The sequence below is a fragment of the Microcaecilia unicolor genome, chromosome 9, assembly GCF_901765095.1.
Source record: "Microcaecilia unicolor chromosome 9, aMicUni1.1, whole genome shotgun sequence".
Lineage (NCBI taxonomy): Eukaryota > Metazoa > Chordata > Amphibia > Gymnophiona > Siphonopidae > Microcaecilia > Microcaecilia unicolor.
The window spans coordinates 163,953,796-163,969,167 of record NC_044039.1 but is presented as its reverse complement, the minus strand read 5'-3'; the positions used below and the strand labels follow the sequence as shown (position 1 = coordinate 163,969,167).

Sequence of the window (15,372 nt, the reverse complement as noted above, 5' to 3'; positions counted from 1 at the left end):
AAACAAACAAAATTGATTGAGAACTTAAATATTCCTTACGAAATTTTGAAAAAGAACATAATACTCAAAGCCAAAGTCTAAGATGCAATGAAGAGATTTCTTTCTCATCTTTTGCCTTTTAGCAGAGACATCATAAAGAACAAATGTCGCAATGTTTCCATCAGAATATAAAACAAATACTTCTCGGATCCCACATAGTCTCATTCAGTTTCCCCAAATCCTTCAAGATCTACAACTTATTGGATCTATTAACGGCCTTGTTTGATTTCATAGAAAATTATTATAGTTTCCTTCCTTAGTCTCTTTGCTACACATCTTCAGTTCTCATCTGTTTTACCTTTACAACACCACCTTTAAAAAAGGTGAATTTTTCTGTTCAGCTTTGTGGAATCAAGAAGCCCTTTACCCCCTGAACAAAGGCCTGCGTCTTCATTGGTCCTACTCCAATCCAGAATTTCCCCTGGAGCCACATCCCACTGCAGAATCTGTTCAGGCAATTCTACACCACTCTTCAACTCCTATCAGTTTAAGCACCCATAAAGAAAAGTTGGTTACCGTGTTTCCCCGAAAATAAGACACTGTCTTATATAAATTTTTGCCCCCAAAAATGCGCTAGGTCTTATTTTCAGGGCCTGTCTTATTTTTCGGGGAAACATCGGGGTTGGATCGGGGTTGGCCCGCCCACCTTCCGTCGCTCCCGGAACTAACCTTAAACGCCTCCTTTCACCTTCGCAGCAAGCAGCAGCAGGGCAGGCCACTCCTTCCTTCCGTGCCCTGCCCTCGCCTGACGTAATGTCCGCGAGGGCGGGGCACGGAAGGAAGGAGAGGTCTGCCCTGATGTTTTGAAGGTGAAAGGAGGCGTTTAAGGTTAGTTCCGGGAGCGACGGAGGTGGGGGGGGGGGGCGGCCTTGTCCGGCTCTTGGCAGCCCTGCTTTCAAACAAAAATTTGCTAGGTCTTACTTTCGGGGGAGGCCTTATATCTACCAATTCAGGAAAACCTCTACTAGGTCTTATTTTCGGGGGATGTCTTACTTTCAGGGAAACAGGGTAAATAATGGCAAACTCATATCCCCGGTCATTAATAAGAAACTGATAGGACAATAGCAGTACAACAGTTGTGGTTGCAGTACCATTTCCATATTATGATTTTTCACTATAAATATCTTTCTCTTCTGTAAACTTCAGTTAGGGTCTGAACGTTGCCCCCCCCCCCCCCCCCCCCCCAATCAATTTTCAGCAGCATCAATCGAGCAGATTTTGAGCTTGGGAAGGATAAGATATGCAAAGCTTTTTGAGCATTCCTAGTAGGACGAATATAATAATTCTTATTCTAAAATGGAGAGGGTCTGTCAGAGGATGATTAGGGGTGAGGTGACATGTACCCTTTAATTCACATTGTTTTAAGGAAACAAAGCAGCCTACTTTCAAACCCTGTGGATCCTTGGATCAATGCATTTGCATAATTTGACAGATCCATTCAAAGGTTTCTGTGATTTAATGGTTTCACTAGCAATCCCTCATGGATTAAATTAACATACAATATAGTCCAACCATGACAATGGGAAGCATAAAAAGTTTGCGTTCATTCATTACCATGATCCCGATATTCCTAAACTTAAATATCTTTGGCATCTAAGCCATTACCTTGAACTTCAGCTCCACGTCAACCTCATGCTAAATCTAACCTCAGATTCCATAGTAACATAATTCTTGTGCTGCGGATAATATCCGTATCTTAAATTCCTCCATTCTGATCTACTGGAAACAGCCATATTGGTTTCTTTTGAAAACATGGGCATAGAGATGCACATTTTTTAGTGTGCCATAAATTTAGTACACAATAAATGATCCTACTAATTAATGCACACTGTCAATTAGCATGTGTGAAATGGGCCAAATAAAATGTCTGAAAATTATGGAAAAAGCACAAGCAAATCAAAAATGTTTGCCCTGGTAACTAAACTCTGCTCGTAAATCCAAGAGAAGACTGTCCTTTAGCATGGGAGCAACGTCAGAAAAGGCCTCTCCAGAATTACTATGATGTGGGTACCTCCAGTAAAGCTTGTTGATCAGAGCTTAACTCACTCCTTGGTTTGTACCAATCTGCTTCATATACATAATATTCTAATGTCAAATATACCCATGTCACACTAACTGTAGAATGTTGGTTTAAATTAATATCAATCAGTCCAACACCATCATGCAAACAATATTAAATGATTATTGAATGGATCTTCAGATGGCGCATGAGTATGCAAACTTCAAACTCACTGATCCAATCTTGCTGATTTTTTTAAAAATATATTTTCTAATGTTTACTTTTTATGTTTACACTTACGTGCTCATTCACCTTCCGATATATTGCTACCTCTCCTGACATGAATTCATGTTTCAGTAGTCTGTGTCATGGTCAAGGCACCTAAAAAAAAAACAGCATAAACATGAGAATCCAATTCCCTCTGAGTACAATTCATCATATCTTCACACAAGCAAATACGACATGACACACAAAAATTTGGTTAAACACTGTCAGTAGCCGATAGCAGTTCATCAAACGTACCACGAAAGGGCCAGCTTATATCCAGAAATAGTTAACTTAGACATCCACTTGAGTTCTTCATTTAAACCATCTGCTGGAGAAAGTACACAATTCAAATTGTCGGGAGAGGTGGCGATATATTAGAATGCAAATGAGCACATAAGATAAGTATAAACATAAGAAAATATCACAAAATATAATTTTAAAAAATCTGCAAGATTGGATCAATGAGAAGTTTGGCCAGTGCTGAGCTAAAGAAGTTTATATACTCATAGGCTGTCTGAGGATCCATCTAATAATTAATACAAGCAGAAAAGCCCGTTTCGTGAAAAATGAAACGGGCCCTAGCAAGGCTATCGTCTAATTGCAATTATGTTTTAGTTGAATCATTTTTATTGATGAACAACAAAATACAGAAATTAAACAGTTCTATTCAGAATCCGTACATAACACCAACTTGTCAAACTACACAGAGTGCTTCTTTGCTTTGTCATCATGAATTTAATTTCCCCCCCCCCCTCCCATTCCCTTATCTTATGGTTCAATCTACTCATTAAACCTCCATTTAGGCTATAATGCTTATATATCGCATAAAATCCACTGATACTGCAGTACCCACAAATACACAATAGAAGAACATGTTGGTAACTATGTACTGCAACACCTACTGCAAAATAGCCCTCTTTAAAAGCCTTCCCTTGCTCCACCCTCCCCCTCCCAGTTATCCCCTTTATTAATTAAACAACAAATCTGTATCAACACTACAACTAACTCCTAGCTCCCTCTCGCTGAACTTCCCAGGCTACACCGTAGCCTGTTAATCTATTATTGAGCAAGAGGAGCTTACATTGCGGTTGCCTGAAATAAGATTCAGGCAAGGCCCCCCCTGAAACAGTCTCCCTAGTTATCAACACAGCGATGTACCTTGTCTCTGATGGCCCACCACCATGACTATGGATCCAATGGGACTTTACGCTACTACCACCCTCCTCTTCCTGTTAACCTATGGTCCCCTTACACAATAGGGAACCCTCTAGCTTGCAAGAAGAAAATATAAGAGAAAAAAGAAGAAAAAGAAAAGAAAAAAAAAAAATATATATATATATATATTATATAATCACAAACACTAAATAAATTATAATAATAATAAATAAAAATGTTCAGAGCCTATTTAATATTAAACTCCGTGCCCTAGGTGACAGCGACTGTATATATGGTTCCCAAATGTCCAGAAATGCCTTTCGTCTCTTGGGGAAGGATCCCACCCCTCTACGCTCCATAATCATGATCTCATGAAACTTGTTCCTCCAATGCCAGTATTCTGGAGATTTCTCACTCTTCCATGCGCCCATAATAAGTTTTTTACCCGCTATGCTGGCCTTGCGTATGAGCTGCTGAGCCCCTCTACCACAAATTCTGAATACTTCGTATTTGTCCAAAAGTATTCCCAGGGGTGAAAACGGAATCTTGTGCATCACCAGGGATTCCAGATATCTGAATATCTGCTTCCAAAAGATCTGAATCATGCTGCACTTCCAAAGAGAATGAAAGAACGTGCCTTCTCCCCGTTTGCACTTGGAACATAACGGGTCCTCGACACCTCCAAATTTAAACACTTGGTTCTTAGCCATATATGCTCTAAAAATTATTCTGTATTGGCATTCCCGCAATCCCGCATTTACAGAAATCTGCGGAATGCGAGATATCAATTTCCGAAAATCCAGCTGTAGCTGTGGTTGCTCCAAATCCACCGCCCACCTCTGACCAACTTGTCCCATGTCTTTTCCACCCTCTAGCTCTCCCAGAGCTTTCTGTAATCCCGATACAGACAATCTATCTCCGGGGATATCCCCGAAAAAAGCTCTTAATCTACGCCCGTGACCTCCCTCCAACTTACTGGGCTCCAAGGATCTAACATAGTGTGTCAACTGATGATATGCAAATAGATGTGTCGGACTAATGCCCACCCCCAGTGCACCCAGAGATAAAATCCTCCCTCCAGAATCCAAAACGTGTTCAAGTCTTGTGATCCCCAGCTCTGCCCATCTGCGAAATGTTGGACTGTCAGAACCTGGTGTAAACTCTAAATTCCCCTGTAACGGAAGTAAGTCAGAGGTATCTGCTCCCAATCCCCACAGCCCATTGAGGTCCCTCCACACCTCTCTCAGTGGGCCCAGTAGTACGCTATTGCGCACATATTCTGGTAGTTCTCTTCTGGCACAATGTAACAGATAATACGGATGAGTTGGCCTAAAGAAATCAATCGCAATTATGTTTTAAATCTCTCTTCCCTGCATTCTCCTGTATCCATGTCCAGCAATTCTCCTCTCTCCCCTGCCCTCCCCTCAATGTCCAGCGATTTCTCCTTTCTCCCCTACCCTCCCATCCATGTCCAGCGATTCTCCTGTGTGCCCTCCCCTTCCCTCCATGTCCAGTGATTTCTCATCTCCCCTCCCCTCCATGTCCAGCGATTTCTAGTCTCCCCTCTCCTCTCCACGTCCAGTGATTTATTGTCTCCCCTGTCCTCCCATCCACGTCCAGCGATTTATTGTCTCCCCTCTCCTCCCATCCACGTCCAGCGATTTATTGTCTCCCCTCTCCTCCCATCCACGTCCAGCGATTTATCGTCTCCCCTCTCCTCCCATCCATGTCCAGCGATTTATCGTGTCCCCTCTCCTCCCATCCATGTCCAGTGACTCGCCTCAGACTCCACCTGCCCCCCCCTTTAAAGCACCTGAGTTCCAGTTCAACCCGAGTCCTTACCTGCCCGCTTCTCCCACAACAGCCCTCCTTTCCTTCGTGCCGCCCTGCCTTAAAAACGTTTATTTTACCTCAAGTCGCAGCAGCAGGCTTTGCTCGCCTCCAGCCTTCCCTTTCCTTCCCTCTCAGTGTCCTGCCCTCCTCTGATGTAATTTCCTCTTTCCGCAAGGACGGGGCACTGAGAGGGAAGATTGGAGGCGAGCCGATTACATAGTAGCTTATTTGCATATGGTTACGAACCTAGCCAGTCAGCTGTCCAGAGACGCAGATTGAGAAATTATTATATAGGATTGTTTGTATGATAATATTCTAGTGTTAAATGCAACAGGGATGGAAGCCAATGCAGTGTATAACATCAGCATGACTCTCTCCCATTGTGGTATTAAGTACCATCTGTGTTGCCATAATTTAATAGCTATAGAAAGGTTTAGTAACTTTTCCTGTAAGATTCTCTTCAGCCTAAAAGCAATAAGAATTGATGATATGGTTTTTATTAATGGTCATCCAATTGTTTTGATATCAATAGATGTATAGTAACAGATACAATAGAGTAATAAGAATAATTTGTTCAATACCTAGTTTGTAATTAACATCTTTTAAAATTAGAATAATATGACCAACAGTAAATAAAAATAAATTCCCTTAGTATCCAGTCTATAAATTTGTTTCGTTTAATGTAGCCAACCAGCTCATAAGATATTTTGACATTCTCTTGTAGTTTGGTTTCACAAAGGCCAATAATTCCCTTCCTTCCAGTTCCTCTTGAATGTTTATACTTTCCTGGCCCGGTTTTCCAGTTGTCTCTCTTCACTTTTTTTTACCTTCTGCCAGACTTTAAATTTGCTTTGCAGAAAAGATTCTCCTCTTTCCCCAGCCTACTTTATTCAAAAACATTTGCTGTTGAAAATATCAGGCTGGGGAAGTCATACCAGTACAATGAGGAATCTACTGCTAGGCCACTTAGCTTTTTGACATTGCTTATATTCTGTTTGGAGATGTTTTTATCATTGACTAATCTGCAGATAAACACTTAATGATATGCTATATTATCCAGATTTAACACTTGTATACAGTCGCTTATTTCATGTCATGATTAGTTTAAACTTTAAGGGTTATAATTTCAGTTCTGTAGCAAAGGAGAAAACTGTTTATAAATTTGTAAGAATAAGTTTTATAAGCCTAACAAATGTTAAAAATCGAAGCTAGGCCCTTGCCCCAGTCAAAACATTCTAGCCATATAAAAGGTATTTCCTACAACATTGTTGATTTTCTTTAACCAAATTTTGGTAGGCTTGATAACTTTATCTACTAATTTAAATGGGATGATAGAAAATGATGAAATTAAAGAAGTAGCTATTTTGTTATGTCTTTTAGAAATGAAACGATGTCTCCTGAGTTTGATCCAGGTTTTAGTAATGCTATATATTAACCATGTTTAGGCAAAAAATGAAAACAGAGTATGAGAGAAGAACATCTGAAGCTGAAGTTCAGTTTTCCCTGGACCTCCAGGCTACTTTGAAAAGGCACGAAGAAGTGCTAAGACAGCTGGAAGAATGTTACCGGGAAGAGCTGCGCAACCTGACAGAGCAACACTGCGAGCAGAAATCCCAGTGGCAATTTGAAAAAGACGAAATAATTCAAGAGAGCGTAGAAGCACAAGAGCGACTGAAGGAAACACTAGAAAAAGAAAAGGTCTCTGAAAAAGAACTGCTGGAGAAAAAGCACAAGGAGCAGTTGAACAAGCTGACTGCAGAAAAGCTGCAGCTCGAGGAACAGCTGCAAGACTTGAAAAACACTGCAAGAAGACAAGAAGAAAATTCATCTGACAGAATACTTCAGCTGCAAAACGACCTCTTGGAGGAGCTAAAAGAGAGAGATCAACTTCAGTCTGAAGCAGAGGGGAAAGCTGCTGTCGCTCATCAAAAGCTAGAAAATTTAGAAAAGGAATATGAGCAGATGAGACAAGACCTGACTTCGAAGCTTCTTATTTCTGAGAGCTTGTATAAAGAGACATGTGAGCGAGCTGAAAGAAAAAAAGCAGACATGGCTGTGGAGATTTCCAAGCTTCAGAGCACCATAAGTGAACTTCAGCAAGAGACGCTCGTTCTGACAAAATTGCAAGCCGACTACAATGCGTCAATGAAAGAGAACTCTGTAATGAAGACCAAGCTCACTGAGCTTCAAAATCACATCCAGCAGTTGGAGGAGGACAAGGGCACTCTTAGAAATCTGCAAAAGGTACATGAGCAAGCTGTGAAGGAGAATGTGAAAATGGCTTCAGAGATCTATGGTTTACAGCAGAGACTGCAAGAGATGCAACAAGAGCCAGCAGCATTGGGTAATATGGATGGAGCTAGCCATGAATTGCTTGGCCATGGGATTGCACAAACCAAGGTTTCTGTAAGGCAGATGCAGAGAAAACAAGTGGGAGATGACCGTGGTCCTCTAAAAAATGTACTTGGTGTATTTCTTCAAGATGTAGAAAATGAAAAGGACTTGATTTCTGTTTTGGAACTTAGGACTAGAATTAAAGATCTGGAAGAATCTGTTGAAACTCTGTCTAAGATTGAAAAGACCTATGAAGAAACTAAAGCAGTGAATAGTGATCTCAGGGGTCAGGTCTCCCAACTCAAAGAAGAGATAAAGAAATTAAGTGTGGGTCATAGCCACGTGACAGGGGAGACTAAAGGTATGAACTATGTGGTTCCTGAGCAACAAGTAGAACTGGAGCAACCTGAAGGAATCCCAGTCAATATTTCAAAGCTTAAGACATTATATGAAGATGGGCAGAAAGAAAATACAAGTATTTGTGAAAACTTTAAAATGATGGAAATTATGTATAGTGATGTTGTTGAGAAAAACAGAAACTCCTCTTCTGAAGTTTCTGACATACAAAGTCCAGAGAAAATAACTGAGCCTTTGCTTAAGCTTGTGAAGTTGTGTGAAGAACCTAAGCAAGAGAACACTGATGTCATAAATGCTCTACCTCAGTTTCAGGGAAAGATTCTAGAACTGGAAAAGGAAGAAGCAGCCCATTCAGAAGCTTTAGATTTGCCTAAGGAAGTCAAAACTGAAACTTTGAATCTCAAATCGGAGATTAAAACATTAGTGCAAGAAAAACTGGATGCGGGGCATACGCAACTGAAAACCAAGTTTGAAGAGGTTAAGAAAGAGAATCTGAAATGCAGACAGGAAAACTCAAAGCTTTGGGAAAAAGTAAAAGAATTAGAAAGCACTTGTGATAGTTGTCTTCATGAAAAGACTGATATGCAAAGTGAAAAACTAACCATGCAAAAACAACTTAGAAAACTGGAAGAAAGGTTTGCAGCCCTTTTGAACTGGAAAAAGAAACACGAAGCAAGCATACAAGAACTACAGCAGAACAGAAAACTGGATGGGCAAACAGAAGACACACGGAACCCAAACGTCCAAGCAGAGAATATGGAAAAGAAGCCGATAACAGTGATGTCTGACTCGCAAAGCAAGTGCAATGAGTTGCGACAAAAAGTTGAAGTGCTGAGGTAATGTACGCTTGTAGCATCCATGGGATGTTTGTGCATTTCACAGTCAGCTGCATTGCTGTGCTTCTATTACTAACATGATAGAACCGCATGACTGCTACTCGGCCCATGCTTATATATAATATGACATTAACAAGCAAATTATCCTCTGCTAGAAGATGGTGTTCTAGATTCTTGTAGTAAATGAACTGCTGTTGTGTACACCATGCAAAAGTTTGACTTGCCTTCATTTCTTCTAGGTAAAAATTTGTATGTAATTTAAAAGCATAGTCATACCATGGGCTTGAAAAACCTGATGCAAAATCTCAGTAGCATCGCTGATATAGCTCCATATACATCTTAACTGATTTGAGGTGTAGGTATATTGCATATATAGGAGGAGATTCTACATATGGCGCCTAAAACAAATCGGTGCCGATTATTAAAAGAGGAAAGCTCAGTTGAGATTTCAGCACCAAAATCTATGTGCATCTATTTACACCAAGGAAAATATGGCATAAATCGCGGCTTGTAGATCTAGGCGCACTGGGCCATATTCTATAACTAGGTGTCTAAATTTTAGAATGCCCATGAACCAGGGGCGTAGCTACTATGGGGCCACGGGAGCCTGGGCCCCCGTAGATTTGGCCCTGGACCCCCCTTCCGACGACCCTCTCAACCCCTCCTCCCGCTGTCAACCCGCCGTCGCCTACCTTTGCTGGCGGGGGGACCCCAACCCCTGCCAGCCGAAGTCCTTCGTTTGGTTTCTGAGTCTGACGTCCTGCATGTTGTTGTATGTGCAGGATGTCAGTCTCAGAAACCAAACGAAGGAAGAAGACTTCGGCTGGCGGGGGTTGGGGACCCCCGCCAGCAAAGGTAGGCGACGGCAGGCGGGTGATTGAGAGGGTCATTGGCAGGGGGTTCAAAATTGTTAGAGGTGGTGCTGGCGGGGGGGTGTCGGCAATGGTGCCGGGGGGGGGGGGGCTAAAATGTGCCCCCTCACCTCAGCTCTGGACCCCCCTCCTGCCAAAGTCTGGCTACGCCCCTGCCATGAACACCCATTTTGCCACCCCTAACCGTGCTTCTTTTTGCCTGCATGCATTAGAAGTTAGGCGCACATCATTGCAGGATATGCTTAGCGAGTTGTGTGCCTAAGTTCTAATCAGTGCTCATTATTGCTTGGTAAGTGCTGCGATCAGCGCTCATTAGCTTGTTAAGCTTGTTAAATTGCACCCATTGTTATAGAATCTGCACCGATTTTGGCACCGATCTCTAGGCACGCTATATAGAATCCTGGGGATAACATTTGTTTTGATTTTGGCTCTCCTCATAAATGAGCCAGAGTTCTGCTTTCTGGCTTTTTGACCTAAGCTTGCTGTTTGTACTTCATCGAATGCAAACCTGTAATAAAGCCACATGAAATGCACTTCAGAGGAAATAATGTGAATTTATCACTTAAAAAAATTGCTCAGCATTACAATATTTCGGCTTTAGCTTAAGGGAAAAGGGAGTATTTCTGTACAGTACAACAGTGTGAAATCCAAAATAACAGCGAAAGGAGTTTATTTGCTCCTTTCCCCCTGAAATTTGGTTTGGAATTGATGAGCCGCACTGGGTAGCTAACCTGTGCATATTATTGCTAACCTGCTTAATGAGACTAAATGTTTCTTTTGGAGGCTGCAAAGTGCTGAGAGTAGACATGAAAGACTTGTATCAGATTACTGATGGTATGTAGGAGGTCATTTTAAATGGCATTTAGACATGTAAATTGCAATTGTAGAAAAACAGAATTTTTAAATGTGAGCACTTCCATTTTAGAAGTGGAATACATATTTATTTCAAAAACTTTCCCCATCATGTATACTTCATCCTAATCCCCTGTAAATGTGAGCAAACTATTTGTTCAAACCTGGGGTTTAGGAGAGTGAGTGAGGGGACTATTGTGCTTATCCCCTCTGGCTTTAAAAACCTCAAAAAAGCAAGAGGTTTGAGGTTTAGAGCTTAGTCTGTAATTGGCTTATCTAATAGATGCTTATCTTTTTTTAAAAATATATAATGAAAATGCTGCAAAACAAAATTATATAGTAATAGCATTTTTTGTAAGTGATGGATTCTAGTAGATGCTTATTTTTTAAAATATATAATCAAAATGCTGCAAAATAAAAATATAAAGTAATAAAATTTTCCCTTTCCATGGCTGAGATGAGATCAGGATGTACAGTATGAAACTTATAAAAATGATGCCTCCTAGGACTTCAAAAAGGTGCCTATCTTAAGCCTGATTTATAAAGGCATCAATCAATAAAACACACAAAATAAATGGAAGAACTAGCCTTTCCATAAGAGAAATGAAAACAACAACAGCAAAGGTGACAAAGTCCCAAAGCAAACGGCATGGTGCAGAAATTTATTGGTCGATATCAGTCTCAACATGAGCCATGTTTCGGCTGTTAGGCCTGCCTCAGGAGTCGTAATGTAGTGCAGAACAGCTCTGTTATCCAGCAGAAAGATCATCAAGCATAAGACCACCTAATGTGCCAGTGTAAAATATATATAGTTTTCCTTAAAAAAAATTATATCAATACAGATGCCGTCCAATTTGTTTGTTTTATAAAAGTAACGTAGATGCCAAAACCAGCCACTGTAGCATGAGAGTGCCACTGCACACATTTAAACGTGCTTAGAGCATGTGCATGTACTTAAGTACTTTTGTAGATTTATAAAATACACACATGCATGTATTGTAACTCTGCCCTTGCTTCACCTGATCGCTTCCAAGAATGCCTGCATGCAGTGCATACTCAAAACATACACTGTCTTGTCACTGTGTACTTCTTATATGCATCTTTTCTGTGGGAAAAACTGCCTTTGTGTAACTTTTTCGATAGTAATAACTGCCTTCTTTCTTAGCACATGTGTGAAGCATTTAACATTTCAGTAAAATTGTAGTGGCTGGCATAGGAGCCGACTCTGTGGGTGCTGTGGGTGCTTGAGCACCCCCAGTATTGAGAAAATTCAATGTATGTGTCCAGGGAGGGGTTATTTCCACTGGGCTTAGCACCCCCAATAATTTTGAAAAGTTGGCTCCTATGGTGGCTGGCTTCTGTGCAGCTATATTGATCAGCATTATTTTGTTTAGGAGGAACCTGGGGTCAGTAACCTAAAGCTTGAAAAGCCCTCACAACTGGCTGTTCCTGAAGAGATTTAAAACACAGATTAAATGTTTTGCACTTGTGATTCATGAGTTGGAACTACTAGCTGAGGAAGAAGGAGGGAGTGGATTTTCAAGACAGGAGGGCACAGCTGGTTCTCATCAGAGGGGGTGCACCTCCCTATCTCTTGCTTCTTGGTGGAAGGATGTTTAACTTCCTCTATCCTTGTTTTTATTTCTTTCCTGTCCAACAAGGAAGACCTTGTTAGACCTGTGTTCTTAATGGAAAATGCAGGGATGCTTGTCATCGTGAGGAATTCTAAACTCTGGCTTTTTAAAGGAAGAGTACGTGAGAGTTACAGTGTCAAGAAATTAATATGTTATGATTTTAAAGTGCACACAGTGTAATGCAGTGGCACATGTCCCCTTTCTCCATTCAGACTCAGACATATCTGCATGGGGGAGTTGGAGGGGACAGCCATGGTATTGTCTCTCAGTAGAGTAGCAGGGGATGTTTGGGTAGGTGTAGGTGTGAGCACTGACAGATGGGGTGTGTGTGTGTGTGTGTATTTATCTCTGTGAGGACTGTTGAGCTGTTTTATCTGTGGAATGAGAGGAGGATCTATATGTGGGTATGTGGCATGGATGTATCGGGAGTGTGTGTTTTGCCTGCAGGTATGTAGGCTGCACAGCCCTTCTTCACTCACTCCCTCTCCATCCCTCCCTCTCTTGCATTACCCCTATCACTCTCCCTCTTGTGCTATCTCCAGCTCCCTACCAGCTCCCTTTGCATTCTGTGCCTCCCCTCCCTTTCGATCCTCTTCCTGAACTGACATGGTCACCATTGCCACCTGCTTCTTTCTTTGCAGCTGCTGTATTCTCCTGTTTAGGTGATGGGGTCTGACCTCCTGCCACCTCTGGCACTTAGATTGTGCTGTCTGCTTCGTTTATTCAAGCTGTTTATGCAAGTGCAAAAAGTGCTTTCCCATAGCGCTTCTTCCTTGCAGTTTTGGACTTAAACGCCTTTGATATCGCAGCTGCCTTTTACTTTCTGCCAACATCATTAGGATCAGTGACACCACCTTTAGATTATCGACCCCTCACGCAGGCATTTGTAGCTGAAACACAGCCGTGTCAGGTCTTGCATGTGCCACAGATGTTGGCTAGAATAAAGCTGTGTTGGTTCTTTGAGTGTCCTCCACTATTTTGTTGCTTTTGGTCCATTTTCATGGATCTACGAAAGCTTAGTGGAGATCGGGTGGCAACGCCAGTAATTGGGAAGCAAAACCAGTGCTGGGCAGACCTGCGGTCTACGCCCTGATCGTAACTGAATAGATAGGGTTGGGCTGGAGTGTAAATTTTAAGGGGCTTCGATGTTAGCTTCAGAACTTTTAGAATAGTGCTGGGCAGACTTCTGCAGTCTGTTCCCTGAGAATGGAAAGGACAAATCAAACTCAGATATACATATAAAGTATCACATACCATGTAAAAAGAGTTTATATTGGGCAGACTGGATGAACGGTTCAGGTCTTTATCTGCTGTCATTTACTATATTACTGTGTTACTATGACCTTATCCTTTTTTGCTTTGACCACCAGGTTTTCAAGATACCCACAATGAATGTGTGACACAAAAGTGTGTTTTAAACCCGTAAAATTGCTTTTATTAAACTTTGAAGTGCATTTATGTAGTTTAGCCAGCAGGTGGTGCATGTTTTATGTTAAAGTTGTTATAGAAAAGTGCATGCCCTCTTTTAGTTTCACTCGGTGAAGAAGTGAATCTACAGTACTGTGAGCAGTATACTTTTAAAAACTTGTTGACTGGGGTCTGATTGGCATGGAGTTTTGAAATTACCCAGCAGTTGCTGGCTTTTGCTCCAGTTTTAGCGTGGGAGAAGAGAGAGAGAGATCTCTCTGCTGAAGCTCTGTGAACAGCTATATGCCCTGATCTCCCCAGGTACTTTCTAAGAAGTAAGCAAATGTTTAGTTAGTGTTTGTTACACGTTATTGTTTGCTGATTGCACATTTTTCTTTTGTTGATTAAGTTTTGAGGACAGTAAACAATTTTGTTTGACTCTGAGGTCTGGCCTGATAGAGTATCCTGGTGGTTTGTGTATGGGATCTGTGAGTGCTTTCTGGGAACTGTGGGGCCACTGGGAGTGTGGCTCCAATAGTCTAGAAATCACTGGGGATAATTTGAGAATGGGAGACTTGTCCAGAGGCGGTTGTGACCCAGTCGGTAGGAGGAGGGTGGTAGTGTACAGCACATGCGGCAGATGCAGGCAGAGCTGTGCTGGGGATAGACCCGTTAAGTGGCCACAGAGTAACCCCAGGCTGGTGGCTAGGCATTCGTGACAATATGCATGCAATAAATTTGCATGCACTGCCTCCATTGTATGCAAATGTATCGTGCATATTAATTGAAGGTATCTTGAAAGCCCCATTGGCTGGGTGTATCCCGAGGACTGGGTTGAGAACCCTTGCATTAAGTAGTATGCTCTTTTCTTTCCCTGTCCTCCACCCAAAATATATATGTACTGGTTTTGTAGTCGGCATGCTAGTTCTAAAAACAAAAAACAAAACTGCTGTTTATGTAGAAGTCAGTTACTTATGTTCATTTTTTTCTTTCCATACATCAGCTGTGAGAATAAGAGGCTCGGTGAAGAGAAGGCTGCCTTGAAGAACAGCATAGAGTTCCTGAGAGAGGAAGGTACAGCTTCTGACCAGAAACGAAGGATCCCGAAGGGATCTCGAGAAGAAATGTGGTAAGAAGACACGTGATTTAATGCCAGCGCAATGCTTACTTTCTGGACAAGATTAATTTTTGTAACGACACTTCCAAACAGATAAAGTTGAGACACAGCTGATTGTTTTTAACATTAAAAGAAAAATCCCCAAATTAGTTGAGTAGTTCTTATGCTTTGCTAGTGTCAGAACCACCAATGCCTCTGTGAATTATATTTAGTTGTTATGAAAGCTTGCATCTAAAACGTTTTGCCTATCAGATAAGGAGGCGTATTTTCAAAGTACTTAGGGCCTCATTTATCAAACCACGCTAGCCATCCCAGTGCAGTAATGGCAACAAAGCCCATTCACTTTGAATGAGCTTCATTGGCATTGCTGTGTGGGAACCGCTAGTGCAGCTTGATAAGAGGCCTTTAGACAAACTTACATAAAGGCATATTTTCAAAGCACTTAGACTTGCAAAGTTTCATAGTAACCTATGGAACTTTGTAAGTCTAAGTTCTTTGAAAATGAGCCCCATGGTATCTTCCAAACTACTTGGTTTTCTTTTAACACACGTTTTGGCAGGCAAATCAGATTTTTCTAGCTTACTATATTTAGATCCTACTTTGAAGCTCTGAATGTATAAGTGTATCACAATAACCAGATATGCATAGTCATTATTCAAATTTATATTTT

General features: G+C 41.4%; 1 protein-coding gene across 7 annotated transcripts in view; it reads left to right on the top strand.

Moving 5' to 3' along the window:
* The window catches only part of NIN (ninein), a 213,649-nt gene that overhangs the window by 157,289 nt on the left and 40,988 nt on the right, over positions 1-15,372 (top strand). For 5 of the 7 annotated variants that reach the window (XM_030213931.1, XM_030213929.1, XM_030213930.1 and 2 more), the window contains 2 exons: positions 6,739-8,820; positions 14,589-14,714. In XM_030213931.1, the coding sequence (XP_030069791.1) occupies positions 6,739-8,820; positions 14,589-14,714 (2,208 nt within the window). The remainder of the gene's footprint in view (positions 1-6,738; positions 8,821-14,588; positions 14,715-15,372) is intronic. The other 2 variants (XM_030213934.1, XM_030213935.1) reach the window with 1 other exon arrangement.